The 16036-nt window shown below is 53.5% G+C and overlaps 1 protein-coding gene across 1 annotated transcript in view; it reads left to right on the top strand.

Annotated features, from left to right (window-relative positions):
• The window catches only part of ACSL6 (acyl-CoA synthetase long chain family member 6), a 33441-nt gene that overhangs the window by 1302 nt on the left and 16103 nt on the right, over window positions 1–16036 (top strand). The window contains exons 2-13 of the mRNA XM_023763757.1: window positions 1987–2101; window positions 2763–2827; window positions 3093–3194; window positions 3656–3755; window positions 4296–4474; window positions 5547–5579; window positions 6344–6395; window positions 9838–9911; window positions 11935–12012; window positions 13899–14033; window positions 14398–14532; window positions 15790–15885. Coding sequence (XP_023619525.1) covers window positions 1987–2101; window positions 2763–2827; window positions 3093–3194; window positions 3656–3755; window positions 4296–4474; window positions 5547–5579; window positions 6344–6395; window positions 9838–9911; window positions 11935–12012; window positions 13899–14033; window positions 14398–14532; window positions 15790–15885 — 1164 coding nt within the window. The remainder of the gene's footprint in view (window positions 1–1986; window positions 2102–2762; window positions 2828–3092; window positions 3195–3655; window positions 3756–4295; window positions 4475–5546; window positions 5580–6343; window positions 6396–9837; window positions 9912–11934; window positions 12013–13898; window positions 14034–14397; window positions 14533–15789; window positions 15886–16036) is intronic.

The following is a 16036-nucleotide window of genomic DNA, read 5'->3' as shown; positions in this document are numbered from 1 at the left end:
GCAGAGTGGTGACAAGGAATGGCCTTGGTGACTTTGGGGTTGAAGGCTGACTGTACCTCTCACTAACCATATGGTCTTGCAGTGTGTTTAATTCTCTCAGCCTCAGTTTCCTCCACATATTCAAGTGAGTAATAAAAAGTAGCACTGCTTCCTGAGGCTGTGGTAGGGATTGGCTGAGATGATACAGAGAAAGCACTAAAACAAGTTGTTTTGGGTAAGTTTAGAATGACAACTCACCTGGACAGGCCAACAAGGCCAAAGTCACATGAACTGGGCAGGGACCTGGGAGGGGGGGCAGCATGGACTTATTTTGGGTCTTCAGTAGTAGGGACAGTTTGTGCCGTGGAAGGGTAACTGTGGCAGAGGCAGGTGTGAGGAGGCAAGTGGGGTGTCTGGGCTGGAGGTGACAGTGAGCTGGATGGGGTCTGGATGGGGAGTGGCCCTGGCTCAGTGTGGGGGGCCCACATGGGCACAGTGTGTGGAAGGCCACCCTTCCTGGAAGACAGCCCTCCCTTGCCTCTCACCCAGGAGCACAGAAAGCCAGAGTGGGTGCAGTGGAGTAGGCAGAGGAGAAAGTAGGAAATGAGGTAAGGCGGGCCCAGATCATATAGGGCCTGGTAGCATTTACTGTGTGCTACAGAGTGAGAAACATAATTTGGATCGTGTCACTCACCCCACCTTAGAATCCTCCCCTGGTTCCACATTGCCCTCAACCCAAAGGCCAGACTCCTTGCCTTGATCTGCAGTCTCTCTGGCCTCCATTTATCACTTGGAGCTCCATGAATTGCCCACCATTTCCCAAATGCACTTGTGTCTCCTGCCCCCTGCATTTGCATTTGCACTTGCTCTTGCTCTGGCAAGACTACCATTTCCTGCTCCTCATTCTGCCTCCTATGCCTCCTTCAAAACCCAGCTCAGCAGCCGTTCCCTGACACACACACCTGAACCTCTTCTGTCCCTGGCATGCTCTCTTGCTCTGTCCTTTTTGTCACCCTGATTGCTGTCCAGGTCTGATGGCATTTGTCCCCAGCTTCCCTCATTGGTGGGCCTGGGGCTCAGGAAGCAGACACCGACCAAGCAGAACTTTCCATTACAAAACAGTTGAGAGCTGCCTGTGGTTTTGAGTTTGGCTGTTTTATGGCTCTCACACACATTTTTCCTGAGACCTGATATTTCAAGAGATGGCGGGCCATGGGCCAGCCCAATGGAGCCCAAATTGTGCTCAGAGAAGAGATGGAGCTGTGGTACTGGAGAGTTCTGGGTTTGGGGAGTCTGAGGAGGGTGGCAGGGTGGCAGGGGAGGAGGCAGGAGAGGCCAGCTCCTCTCCCAGGACCTCACTGCTCTGTGCTCTCCACAGCCTCCTAGGCCTCTCTGTTCCTGGGAAAGTACCTTCAGCTAGTCCTCAGAAAATTCACTGTTATGTGAATGACAGATGGCGTTCAAACGATTCTTAACCTAGGGGAATAGCAGCAGCAGGTGATGGATGGGCTGAGGGGGATACCTGGGCAGGTTTGATCATGAAGTCAGGGATTGTCTAACTCTAGCCAACACTCTCTGCTCCATTTATGAATGGAACATAGGTGGTATGAGCAGCCAATGAAATTCTGGACATTTGTATATGCTGACCTGGTGTGTGGATTCTGTGTGTGTGTGTGTGTGTGTGTGTGTGTGTGTGTGTGTGTGAGAGAGAGAGAGAGAGAGAGAGAGAGAGAGAGAGAGAGAGAGAGAGAGATGTGTACTGGACCTGTATGCATGAGCCTGTGTTTGTGTGTGGGTGCATACAGGTCAAGTGTGTACAAGCCATGTGTACGTGAACTTGTATGTAGGTTGTGTGTATACAGTCCAAGTGTATATGAATGCACACAGCATGTCCCAGCCCCAACTGGGTGTGTATCCAAGCTGTGTACTGACTGGTGCATGCTGGTGCCCTCTCCTCAAGCCTCTGCCTGCCTCAGCCAGCTTCTCTGGCCTGTGCTTGGCTTGTAGGGCAGTGGTGGGGCCCGGCGATCCGTGATTGGGGATGGCCCTCAGCTGCTCACCCACTACTACGATGATGCCAGGACCATGTACCAGGTGTTCCGTCGTGGGCTTACCATCTCAGGTGAGAGGGACCATTGGGGTGTGGAGGAGCTGCGGCAGGTGGGGGGTGAGCCAGCATGGTGCCAGGGGCATGGCAGATGAACGGTGCCCAGGTTCAGAGAAGAGAAGCCACTCTTGGCCCTCTGCCCATCCAATCAGAGAAGTAGCTGCATTATGTGGCCAAAGGGTTGACCTCAGCTTTGTTCCAGCCCCGGGACTAACTGACCTGAGGCGGTCGCTTAGCCCATACTCTGTATCTTCCATTGGCAGCCCCTGGGGAGCCTTGAGCCGCCAGGCCACTGGCTGGGCATGATTCTGAACCCAAGCCTCTGAGATGTCTGGATGACTCAGGGTATGAGCCGAAGGGAGGTGGTTGCAGAGAGGCAAACGGCCACCTCTGCCCAGTGGCCCCAGGTCTCCTGTTCTCTGGGGCTGCATCACACAGGTCCTGGTGAGAACCAGCCCTGTGCCAGCCCCCATTCCTGCACCTCCCTAATCCCCAGGGTGATGCCATGCTTGTGTACTTTAGGCCTTCTGGGGGTTCAGCAGGTCAGATAGGCAGCTGTGGGGGGGAGTTCATTTGGCCCATGGACCACCCCACACTATGGGGTGTCCATTTGGGTGTTTGCTGGCACCTCCACCCTACCCTCCTCCTTTGCACAGGCCTGTTTCTCTCTCTGCAGGGAATGGACCGTGTCTTGGCTTCAGGAAGCCCAAGCAGCCTTATCAGTGGCTGTCCTACCAGGAGGTGAGTGATAGAGGACAGGCTCCACTCTGTCTGCCCTCGCAGGCCTGGCACTTGAGGGGCTTGCAGGCACCCTGCTGGGTCTCAGAAGGTCGTATTTTCCTTGCCTGGCCTGTCTGCCAAGCTCCTGGCAGCAGCTCACATGGCTGCCAGTCACCTGCGTGGGGAGTTGGGGAGGTCTCTCAACCTGTAGGAGTCCTCCCTGGGGGTCTCCCTCCCCTGCTGAAGACTCCTTGCTTTCTCATCTCTTCCCCACATCCGTGTGCAGGTGGCCGACAGGGCTGAATTTCTAGGGTCCGGACTTCTCCAGCACAATTGTAAAGCATGTACAGATCAGTTTATTGGTGTTTTTGCACAAAATAGACCAGAGGTGAGTATCGACCTTGACTGGTTTTAAAAGTATCAATGGAGTAGGGGGTTGGGCCCTGCTCCCACTGTTTGTAGGGCACACCCTCCTGCTCCCGTGGCTTTATCCCTAATCAGGGATGGACATCCCAGCAAGCTCATCCGCACCCCACCCAGTCCAACACACAGCTGCTCCCTGAGCCAGGGGACAGGAAGAACCTGGGGAAGAAGCCCATGCCAGCCCTGGAAATTGGCATGGGGTTGTTTGGGTCCCAGAATTCCCTAGAGCAAGCATGGTCTAGAAGGCTGTGCGTGAGCAGGCACAACCCATTGGCCTCTCGGATTCCTTGCCACATGCAGAGGCCCAGAAAAGAGCCCTCTCATCGCAGGATCTAGAGCAAGGACCCTGGTTGCCAGGGTTTCAGGGCAGTACAGCCCTCCTATCTGCTCTGTGTTCTCCCACCCCCGACCCACCTGTCTCCACAGTGGATCATCGCAGAGCTTGCCTGCTACACGTATTCTATGGTGGTGGTCCCGCTCTATGATACCCTGGGCCCTGGGGCTATCCGCTACATCATCAACACAGGTGAGCCCACCACTGCCCCTCCCTGCCGCTGGCATCCAGCCCCTGGCCACAGCCTCTCAGGTTATGCCAATTGTCTAACACTAATCAGAAGCGTTTTGCTTCTACTCTCAGAGAGCACCAGGGGCTTCCACCTTGGCCCCTGAGTGGCTTCCCGAGTCCAGCTGCCCCCAGTTAGACTTCACCACCAGGCTCCTTCCTCAGGGCCTAGCTGCCAAGAAGGAGCCTCTGCACCAGCCCCCACATGGGCTGCCCGCCTCTGTGGGTCACTGCAGCTTCGGGCAGACGCTGGTGGTGGTAAATATCTCAAGCTGACCCGGCATGATAGGGGCTGAGCCAGCAGCAAAGGGCTGCTTGGAAACGGCTCCAGGAGGTGCCGTGGCCTGCTGCCCTTGGCTCCAGCCAGCCTCCATGCACATAAGACAGAGGGCCTGTCTTGCCTGCTTACACACCAGCTGTGGCACCCATCGCCCCTGGTTCTGGTGCCCGGCATGTGCTGCCGGCCCTCAGTCACAGCCTGACTCTCTTGGATGGTCCCTGCAGCTGACATCAGCACCGTGATAGTGGACAAACCTCAGAAGGCCCAGCTCCTGCTGGAGCACGTGGAGAAGAAGACAATTCCAGGACTCAAGATGATCATCCTCATGGACCCGTTTGAGGAAGCTCTGAAAGACAGAGGGCAGGGGTGCGGAGTGGTCATTAAGTCCATGCAGGCTGTGGAGGTGAGGGCTGCTTCTGTCTGAGCTGTTTGCTGGGCCAGCGTAGGCCTCCCCACTCCCCTCAGGCCCTGCGCAGTAGCCGCTGAGCCCAATTCTGCCCTATGGGATCTAGGCCGCTGGGTCCTTCATTTGGCCACCAAGCCAGAGTTGCCGATTATCTGCCCCTCGGGTAGATGCCATGGGCGGTCAGGCCACGGGAGGGTTGAGACGGAGCAGGCTGCACGGGGCTGGTGGTGGTTGGTGGGGTCAGTGCCCACAGGCATCCTCTGGGCTCAGTGGCTGGCACAGTTAATGACACAGGCACACCAGGGGAGTGGTGGTGTCAGCCTCCCCATTTCCAGCTAGCCACAGCCATCGTCTGCCTGAGCCTGAAGACTGTAGACCTGAGGTCTAGGAGTCAGGGAGAGGTTCTTGAAATGTGTCCCAGACCCCTAGCAACCAGCAGAATCGGTTTTTCTGTGCGTGGCCTCCCCAAAGATATCAGGTTGGTGGCAGCTGGTGCCTGCTGGAGTAACACAGGAAATCCTGGCCTCCAGGGCCTCAGGCCCTGCGCAGTAGCAGCTGGCCCCAATTCTGCCCTATGGGATCTAGGCCCCTGGGCCCTCCAGTTCCGCTCCTTTCTCCCTGCTCCTAGCTGTACCTATGTCTGTATACTTGCACCCTCCATGGCTTAGGGGCCACACCTGTGCTGGCAACCCCTGTCCACCCCTCTAGGCCTGACTAATCTGGAAGCCCAGGCCACCCAGCCACTCTGTCCTGAGCATGTGTCCAGATGTACCATGGGCACCTCAAGCTGTCTGTCCCACTGTGCATGTGCACAGCGCCTGGCCTCTCCCTGGGCCTCAGGCCCCATCTGTAATGTGTGTGTGTGTGTGTCGGGGGGGGGGTAGCCTAAGCCTGGATGTGTATCTGAGGAGAGGCCACTGAGGTGGTGAAATGGGCCTCGTCTAGGCAGAGAATCCTGAACTCAAGGGCTTGGTGCAGGAGCAAGGCATACTGTGCAGTTTATTTATTTATTTATTTTATTATCAATGACAACTTCTGAGCACTTAAAATCAGTATTTTCCTCCTCTAGGAGTGCGGCCAACAGAATCTTCACGTTCCTGTGGTGAGCTCACCTGCCAGCAGGTCTTGGTTGAGCAGGATGGTGTGTGGGGCCTGTGCGCAGGGCTCAGTAGACAGGTCAGATCAGCAACCCCGCGTTTGCCCACCTCGAAGCCATCGTGCCCCAACCGTAGGGAACTGCTCTAAGAACAGCCCCCCGGCCTCTCGTGCCTCTGCCTGTTTGGGCTAGTTCCTCACCCTCCCTTCATCTGGAAAGATCTTGCTTGTCTTTCAATCTCTACTTATGTCACCTTCTCTGGGAAGCCATCCTCTATGTGTAAGCAGTTGTAGTGGGCTCTTCCCAGTGAGCCCAGGACTCCGTGCCCAGTGCCAGGGCAAGGGCCTGATGCAGAGCAGTCTTGGTGACGCAGTGGGCAGCTTAGTTCCCTGGACGACACGTTCCATTCTCAAGCCTAACCGCAGCCACTGGGGAGAAAGTAGGAAGGAAGGAGGGAACTGGGTCTTATCCACTAGAAAGGTCAGATCTTTAGTTGAGGCTTAGATGTGGCCACTGCAGCCCCATTCCATCTAGATTTCACCCCAGACTCAAGGCAGCAGGACCGGGCGTGTGGTTGTGGGCCAGGTGGATGGCCATGCCCCAGCTTCTTTTCCCCTTTTCTGGGGACTCGCCTGCCTGCAGGACACGGGCACACAGATGTGCCGACACACAGTACACAGAGGGGCTGGCTGGTGGAGGGGCCCAGGGCTCTTAGTCCCTGGCCCACCACATCCGGTCTCTTTAACACACATCTCTTCTCACCTCTGCAGCCCCCAAATCCCAGTGACCTCTCCATTGTGTGTTTCACAAGCGGCACAACAGGTAAGCAGAAGCACCCAGGTCACCAGCCAGGGCCACCGGCACCCTTCCCTGGCAGCCTGGTCAGGTGACTGCAGAAGTCTCCGGTGCCCTCGGGAGTGGGCTGAGCCTTGTGCTGTGCCTGGCTCTAGATGTTGGGTCCCTCCTGCTACTCCCAGTGCTTTCTCACACACGGGCCCAGCACGGGGCAGCACAGGATGGCTGGATGCAGATGGGCAGGTGTGGGCTGGGAGGTTCAGGATGGGGCTTGCCACTTCCTGGGGCCGGAGCCAGAGGAGGCTGGGCTGCTGGGTCACATCATTCCTCTATGAGAAGCAGCTCTTACCCTTCGCTTCCTGGTCTTTGTGTCAGGGACTGCGGAAGGAGTGTGTGTGGGGAGGTGTCTGAGAGCCACTTCCGGGGGGCTATAAGTCAGTCATGTAACCCTCTGCCACCATTGTTCCTGGTTGCTCATCTGTGCTGAGGATCTTTAAAGGTGCCAAGTAGGAGATGGGAAGGTGTATAAAAGGGAGTGCAGGTGCTCTGCAGGCTGGAGCTGGTGCCACAGTCAAGGCTGTCAGGAAGAGGACAAGGGAGACGAATGCACTGCGGGCCTGGTGCTGACAGAGGGGCACAGGTATCAGCGTCAGCATCAGCGGGAACAGACAGCGACAGCTTCCTGGGGGAGGCAGAATGCGCACAGGCACAGCCTTTCACAGTCTGCAGTGCCCCGGTCACCCGCTCACTGCGCCACTGGCGCCTCAGCACGGCCTGTGAGATGAGCAGGTAAGGGACTGTCCCAGCAGACACACCAGCAAATGGAAGCATTGGACCTGTGCCCTGCTCTGCCAACTCCCAGCCCAGTGTTCTTCCCATCGCTGCCTCCATCTCATCTGATGACGTGAGAAGTTACTTGCAATGCCCTAAATGGGCGAGACGTTTCTCACCATCTTTCTCCACCCCAAAGACTGGCCCACCTGTTGATAGCTCTTGGTGGGCAGTGAACTGGGGCCCCCCCATGCCTTCTGCAGATACAGAGCTAAGTCATCCTGCCCATATGGATCATTGTGATCAACATAACTTTATTGAATCGAGATGGATTTTTAAAATATGTTTTTTATTGATTTCGGAGAGAGAGGGAGAAACATCGACATGAGAAACATCATTTGATTGCCTCCTGTATGCTCCCGGACTGGGGATGGAACCTGCAACCTGGGCATGTGCCCTGACAGGGAATGGAACCAGCGACCTTTTGGTGCATGGGACGACGCTCAACCAAGTGAGCCACATGGGCCAGGGCTCGAGATGGATTTTTTGCCATTAACTCAAGTGGGTCTGAGAATTCCAACACACTGCTCAGCCCTGTTAGAGAAAAAGGAACACAGCACTCGCTCACCAGGAGCTGGCATCCAGAGCCAACCCAGGATTCAGAAATGCCCTTCAGGCTTATGTTGCTTTGTGTCATGAGTTTCACAACATGAAATTTTGGTGACATGTCCCTCTGCCCTGCCTGGGTTAGGGAGCAGGTCTGCTGTGGCCTTTAGCTTTGGGCCCTTGCCATTCAAGACTGCCCTCAGGCTCTTAACAGGTCACTCTGCCACAGATGCTGCCCCGTATCTGGAAAAGAACTTACGGTGCATAAATGTGCTGTTGCCCATCTGGAGATGACAGGCCTCACATCCAGTGGTTTCCCAGACGACGGGATCAATCGAAAGCTGAGCCGTCCTGCCCAGGCTTTGTGTCTGCAATGTGGTGGGGATTCGAGGTGGGGCGGGGGGGGGGGGCTATACAGAACTGGAGAACAGGTGGTGATTAGTGCCACACCTCCCACTCCAGTGGGGTGTCTGGTGCCAGGACAGAGCTGGGCAGTGAGCAGGTCTCTTGCCTGATGTCACCCTGCCTGGCTGCGCGCTTGGATTTCCTTGATGTTGGTCTTAGCCTGTGCTGTGCCTCTGGTCGTCTTCTCCCTGTCGAGCACATGAGCCACACATGTCCTTGGCATCACAGCCCGGGTGTGGCTTCCCTTCCACGCCCAGTGTCCCAGCGCCCAGCTTCATCAGGAGCTACGTTGTTCTCTCAGTGGGAGAGATGGAAAATGTGATCAGAACCTGACATGTGGCTCGTGGTTTTGGTGGTGGAATCATTCTGGAAAGATTTTCTTCTCGGCCATGGTGGGACTTAATTCAGAATTACAAGTATTCCAAACTATGAATCAGTCCGCTTGCCTGCGACCTCTCCCTTCCTGGCTGGGCTGGCTGCTGGCCTGGTGAGGAAGGCGTGTCCCGCCCTTCCTCTCTTCCTGTCGGGTGTTCCTCCTCCTCCTCCCTGGCTAGTGAAGGCTCCTACCTTCTCGTACCACGTGCAGGTGGGGAGGGTGAATAAGTGAGAAGGGGAAGCCGGGAGATGGTTTGAGAAAGACGTTTAAAACTTGCTCTTTGTTTCATGGATGATTGCTGATTCAGTGTAATGCTGTTCATTTCTACTCACTTGGTGAGGGTTGCAAAAGACCATATTGGTTCATTTGATATTTTGCGGGGGACGGGGATTCTGCACACGGCCTGGCCACTCTCTCTTGGAGTTTTACAGCTATTGCATCTGCTGGCTCAGTGGAAACTTCTAGTTTAACATCTTTTGTGCATGGACCAAGTCCTTAAAGCACATAGAAGTCCTCTGACCTCTGAGGTGGGTGTCACTGTCCCTATTTTCCAGGTAAGGACGGCTTGTTGGCAGTGAGAGGCCAGGCCGGGATTTGAGCCCAGTCGGACCTGCCAGCAGCACACCAGTGTTATGTCCTCCCTGACATGACATGGTGGCCAAGTCAGCCCCCCTCCCCAGCCTGCTGGGCCTGGGTCCCCACCAGGCCTCTGGTCCTCTGAGTCAGCCCTGGCTTCCTCACAAGCAGTAGTGACAGGTCACGCCACGAGAAAGCACGGCCATCCATGTCCCATCCTGCCCAGGAGCAGGCAAGAGGGCTGCTTCAGCCCTCTGGCTTCCAGCTTGGTCCGTGCCTGGGCCTTCCAGGTACCGATGCAGCAAGGAAGTCTCCCGCCAGCAGAGTTGCTGCAGGTTTCTGGAGACTAGATCTGCTCCGGCCCAGAGAGGAGCGTAGGGTGCTGGGAGTATGTGAGGAGACCAGGGGCCAGGAGCCTGTGCTCCCTGAGGGAGGCAGGAGGGTGAGGCTCAGGTCACAAGTGGCCAGTCCCTTGAGGCACCCCACCTGTGACGCTGTGTCACTTGCCTTCTGGGCCTAAGCTGCTGGGAGCCTCCAGGTGGGCTTCAGGTACAGGATAAAGGTCCCCGAAGCAGCATACATCTGCCTACGCCTCCCACAATGAAGGCATTGTGGACGAAAGCCAGAGGCGTGGGTGGACAGCGCTGGGTGTCTAGGACTGCGGACTTGGGTGCTGTTCTTCAGGAGTGGCCCTTGAGCTTCCAAATAATTTGCCTTCTTGCTTTCTCTTTTCAGGGAACCCAAAAGGTGCAATGCTAACCCATGGGAACGTGGTGGCTGATTTCTCAGGCTTTCTGAAAGTGACAGAGGTGAATAAAGTAGACTTACTAATGCAGGTGTCTCGAGGAAATCCTCAAACTTTAGAGGTTTTGGGGGTTTGTTTTCTCCCCCCTCCCCCGACCCCCTCTACCTAATATTATCTGGGCTGCCTTTCACAGGCAGGAGTTTCTGTTCTCTTTAGAGCAACCCCACTTTTACAGATGTTTTTAACCCCCAACACTGAAATGATCCACACCTGATACATTAGAAATCAATTGATTTCTAAGAGTGTTAAGATCCCAGAAGGAAAAACACATAAATCTGTTTTTGCATTTTGAACTTCAAAAACTGTTCTACCTCTAGTTATGTACGTACCTTTATTTACAAAGTAATCCTATATAATAAAAGGCTAACATGCAAATTGTCCCCTCGACCGGGAGTTCGACCAGGGGGTGGGGCTGGCCAGCCAACCTCCCAAGTCTCCTCCCCCCGGCTGGCCCCACCCCTCTATTGCCCCCATCAGGGCACCTGGCTGGACCCTACCCGTGCACCAGTTCGTGCACCGGGCCTCTAGTCTTTAATAAGCTGTTGTTCAAGTAGGCCAGGGTTTCATTCAGTCATTTCGTGTTTAAGGACTAGAGTCTGAGAAACAATATTGACTGCTAGTTTATAAGACTGTACTTAAAAAGGTAAAATTTAAAAGCTTGATATCTTGGCCTGATGGCCTACGAAAGAAGGACCTTTTTCCCACAAGTGGTGAGTATCCGAATGTCCTACAGTTTCCTTCAGGAGCCAGGAATGTACCTTTTCATATAAGTGAGGCCTTTTTCACCTCCGTGGAGAAAAACCACCACCCACACCGTAGCAGATGACAGTATGGAGAGTATTTCCCCAAACAGATATTTATTTGATAGAGCCCTAGTCAGGAGCCAATAGCCATGAGCCAGGGTCCCAGATCTTGTCCAGGTGTCTGCAGAAGGACAGAGAGAGGGCAAGTGCAGCAAACGAAAGCCGAAGGCAGGCTCATCCCTGAGCTCAGACCCGCTCGCCCATCCCCGTCCCTGAGGTCAGTCCATCTGTGAGCCGTGGGCTCAGGGGACACAGCAGGGCTCCCTCTCAGCCTTCCCCTTGAAGGCCCTGTTTCCAGGCCGTGGCTTGTGAGGCCTGACTCAACCATCAGATTGGGGCTTGGCCTTGCCCCCTCCTTTGTTCAGGGCGTGTACCCCAGCCGTAGTTGGTGTCCATCTGCAGTGATGGCGAACCTTTTGAGTTTGGCATGTCAGCATTTTGAAAAACCCTAACTTAACTCTGGTGCCGTGTCACATATAGAAATTTTTTGATATTTGCAACCATAGTAAAACAAGGATTTATATTTTTGATATTTATTTTATATATTTAAATGCCATTTAACAAGAAAAATCAACCAAAAAAATGAGTTCACGTGTCACCTCTGACACACGTGTCAGAGGTTCGCCATCACTGGACTAGGGTTTTCTGGGCCCCTTTCTCTGGAAGGACTAGAAAGTGCTGACAAGCCGAGACCTCTGAATGGCTGCCCAGGTGGCCCAGGGAGGCGGGTGACATGGGGCCCGGGGCAGATCCTGCAGCTGTGGGGAGGGGGAAGAGGCTGTCCGGCGCCGACTGACTGGAGTGAGAGGTACAGGCCCTTCCCAAAAGGAGACTTCCCTGCGGAGCTCGGCTCTGCTGGTTTATATGTGCTTCATTTGACTCCTTGCTTCTGCAGATAACCTAGACGCATTGGCGCTGTGACCTAACACTCCGCTTCCCATGCTGCCCTGTCCCTGTCTCTCTCTCTTTCTCTTCTTCACCTTTTCTCTTTCTCTCTCTCTCACTCCTTCTCTCTCCTTCGCTCACTCCTCTTTTCTTTGCCTTTTCTCTCTCCCTCCCTCTCCTCTCTCATTTTTCCCCTCTCTCATCTCACCTCTCTCTCTGTGCCCTTCCCCCCCACTGCCCTCCCCCTCCAGGACCATTTTCTCTTTATTGTTTTATGACTCTTGTTGTCTTCCTGTCAGTGTTTCTTTCCTTTCTGTCTCCCATGCCCATCACCTGCAGAAAGTGATCTTTCCGAGACAGGACGATGTGCTCATCTCCTTCCTGCCTCTGGCTCACATGTTTGAGAGAGTGATCCAGGTAAGACTCCCACCTGACTGACCGGGCCTTGCCTGGGCTCCTTCTGTTTTCTTACAGAGTCAGTGGGCTCCCACTTGTGCGGATGTGCACATTTCCTATTTGCCTTTAGCACACATGTTTGAGCGAATGGTGCAGGTAAGGCCCTGGCTTTAGGGAGGCACAATCTGTACCCAGAACCCAGAACCCTAGCAGGGTGTCACTTGTCACAGGAAGTAGACCTAACCAGCCCTATTCTCAGAAGTTACCACAGGGGTCAGAGGATCTTGGCCACCTCACCTGTCCCTCCTGGGAGCATTGCTCCAGGGAAGACCCCAGGTCTGCCCTATCTTACCTGTGGACATACTGGGGCTGAGAGAGGCCCCAGCTGATGGCATTGCTCAGGGAGCAGTGCAGCTCTGTGCAGAAGTGCTCTATCACTCCAGCTCTATGGGTATGGCTCTGTTTATGGCCAAAACACCTATATTCTATAATCGTGATGGCGAACCTTTTGAGCTCGGCGTGTCAGCATTTTGAAAAACCCTAACTTAACTCTGGTGCCGTGTCACATATAGAAATTTTTTGATATTTGCAACCACAGTAAAACAAAGACTTATATTTTTGATATTTATTTTATATATTTAAATGCCATTTAACAAAGAAAAATCAACCAAAAAAATGAGTTCACGTGTCACCTGACACACGTTTCATAGGTTCGCCATCACTTTTCTATAACTTCCATTACTCAGGAACCCCTAAAAAAGAAAAGGCAGTAAAGGTGGGCAATCAAACTGTCATGACCCCCAAGGCTGTAGATGGGACTGGCGTTGTGATTGGCCCTGAGACAGGCCTTGTGGGGGTAGAGGTATTGGCAGGGTGTGGGTTCACAAAGAATTCTCCCACTTGTGTCACTCCAGGGACCATCCTGTGAATAAATTGTCTTCTAAGCCTCTCCCATCTTGCCTTGGGGGAGATCTGGCATATCAGGGCATGTTTTTCAACTTTCCAGACCTAGATTGGAATGCCAGCAGTACTGCGAACTAGTTTGTGACCGGGCAGGTCCCTTTACCTCTCTCAGCTTTGCATTTCTCGCCTATAAGATGGCAATATAAAATCCTGCCTCCCTTATAGGTTTGCTGTGAGCATTAAAGAAAGGAGCATAGCCCTAGCTGGTTTGGCTCAGTGGATAGAGCATCAGCCTGTGGACTGAAGGGTCTGGGTTCAATTCCAAGGGCACATGCCTGGGTTATGGACTCGATTCCCAGTAGGGGGGTGTGCTGGGGGCAGCCGATCAATGATTCTCTCTCATCATTGATGCTTCTATTTCTCTCTCCCTCTCCCTTCCTCTCTGAAATCAATAAAAATATTTTTTAAAAAGGAGCATATATTAGGCCCCTGGCACACTGCTAGTCCCACTAGCAACCAGTAGGCTCCCCCTTGGCCTCCCTGCCAACATCAGCAGCACGTCCAGTTCTCACGGACACTGATGACCCTCCCAGAGTTGCTGAGGTGTCCCAGGGAAACTGCTGGCTCTCTGAGACCTGAAGCAGACCCAGCCACAGGGTGTAGTGCAGCTCAGAGACCTGAGTACCCTGGGAAGCTCCGCCCAGGGTTTGGGAGTGAGCAGGAGGGTCAGGCACAGTGGGATCAGCTGCTCTGATATCTCCCAAAGGCTCCACCCTGTCTCCTGCTGCTTCTCCCTGTGCCTGAGCGGGACCATGTGGGAAGGTGGAGAGGTGAGGGAGGGAGGGTGTCACCTCAGATGCTATTCAGTGTCTCATGGCAGCAGCCAGAGCTGGGGTAGGGGGTCATGGGCACCCTCCATGTAGGGCAGAACTGTGGATGGCTCTGTAGTGCAGCCAGGAGTGCCCGCCCTGAGGGACTCCTCCCTTCCTGTTCTCCCCTTCCAGTCTGTTGTCTACTGCCACGGAGGGCGCGTCGGCTTCTTCCAGGGAGACATCCGTCTCCTCTCAGATGACATGAAGGCTCTACGCCCCACCATCTTCCCTGTGGTCCCACGACTCCTGAACCGGATGTACGACAAGGTGAGCCCACAGGGAGTCAGTCTCTGGCCAGGCTGAGGGGTAGATAGATGCCTGTGTGGATGGGGTCTGAAGCCCCAGGCAGGCTTTCCAAGCTTCCACCCGCAGGTCCTGGAAATGGCCTCTTCTCTTGTATTCCCTGACTCTCACCTGTTTCCTTCCTATCTTCAGGAATTACTAGCCCCGCAATATGCTCACACCTCGGTAGCATTGACCGTGGGCTGGCTATCATACATTCAGTGACCTCCTATAGGGGTCCAATGGAGTGTGGCTTCTCTGTTGGCTAGTCTGGACCTTCTTCTTGGGGGGAGGGGGGTGTCTAGAGGTGGGACAGGCCCAGCAGCTGTTTCCAACTTGTGCTCCTTAGATCTTCAGCCAGGCAAACACACCACTGAAGCGCTGGCTCCTGGGGTTTGCAGCAAAGCGTAAACAGGCTGAAGTCCAGAGCGGAATCATCAGGAATGATAGTATCTGGGATAAGCTCTTCTTTAATAAGATTCAGGTAAGAGAGTGAACAAGTGATTCTAGACATGCAAGGGTCTAATGGGTGACTTTACAGAAGAATTAGAGAAGTTCATCCTAGTGGTATATAGTAATCTTAGAAAATAATAACTCATTTGGTCATGAAATCAAAGCTTAAGCTACGGTTGAAATCTTAAAGGACTCGTTTTGGCTATTTGGAGATGTGTTATATTGGTCCAAAGGCAAACAGCAGGAAGGACTCCTGGAAAGTAGGTCCCTTGACTTCCATAGGCAATGGGGAGCTTGGTGGTCAGGTCCACCAAAGAGCTCCTGGGGCCTGAAGGTTCTCTTGGTCCTTTTTGTAGCTCTGGCCATGGTGGCTTTCCAGCAGCATTAGGTTCTTGGATAGCCAAGAATCTTCCTTTAAAAAAATTTTTTTTATTTGATTAATTTCAGAGAGGAAGGGAGAAACAGATAGAAACATCAATGATAAGAGAGAATCATTGATTGGCTGCCTCTTGCACGCCCCACACTGGGGATTGAGCCTGCAACCTGGGCATGTGCCCTGACCAGGAATTAAACTGTGACCTCCTGGTTCATAGGTTGACACGCAATCACTGAGCCATTCTGGCTGGGCCCAAGAATTTTCCTTTGCTTTTCCTCTGTCCTGTCCCTTCAGCTTCTCCCAAACCAGCTGATCATGAATTGCTCATCTCTGGATCCCCACTAATGTTTCCAAGTCCTGCATTATCCAAGGAATGTGTAGCTAATTAGTATCATTACTCAGTTTTTCTTACTATATTTTTAGCTATGGAAATTAATATTTAAACTCTCTTGGCTCAATTTCCATAAACATATTTAAAGACTTCTTTGTCCACTGCATAGTAAATGGAGCAGAGTACGGTATTGATTTGTAAATGAAAAAAGGCTAGGCCATTAATGTGGAAGTGGGAAGGAATTGTTCTAAGTAATTGTTTTTGGATGGTTGCAAATGATGGGAGAGTGAGGGAATAGCTGTGTATTTTAAGGAAAGTAGAATCAAAATTATAGAATGCCACATAGATAATAGCACTTATCTCAAAGACATAATAGAGTTGGCCATATTGCACAGCTGACTGGGTTGTTCATTTTGAAGAACAGACTTCCTCAGCTCATGTTGAGGCCTTCTCTCTGATCCCTACCCTAGGGTGCAAGTAGGGTCCAATTGTTGAATGTTGACCTTGGCTGAGGCCAAGATGAGTGGCCTTAGACGCCACTTCCAGAAGCACAGACTTTGGCAGACTCTTCTCTCCCACAGGCCAGCCTTGGTGGGTGTGTGCGAATGATTGTGACTGGAGCAGCCCCCGCGTCACCAACAGTCCTGGGATTCCTTCGGGCAGCTTTGGGGTGCCAGGTATTACCTTCATGTGGCCTTCCCGGGGGCGGGGGGGCGGGGCGGCAAGCAGATGTGTGTGAGGACAGGGAAAGGCCCTGGGGGCAAGATTTTTGTGGAATAGAAGCTCCATTCCTCTGAGGATGAAAACATCCCAGTGCCACTGAAAGCC

Source organism: Myotis lucifugus, unplaced genomic scaffold, assembly GCF_000147115.1.
Source record: "Myotis lucifugus unplaced genomic scaffold, Myoluc2.0 scaffold_300, whole genome shotgun sequence".
Classification (NCBI taxonomy): Eukaryota; Metazoa; Chordata; class Mammalia; order Chiroptera; family Vespertilionidae; genus Myotis; species Myotis lucifugus.
Note: the sequence above shows the minus strand (reverse complement) of the source record. Positions and strands in the feature narration are given on the sequence as shown.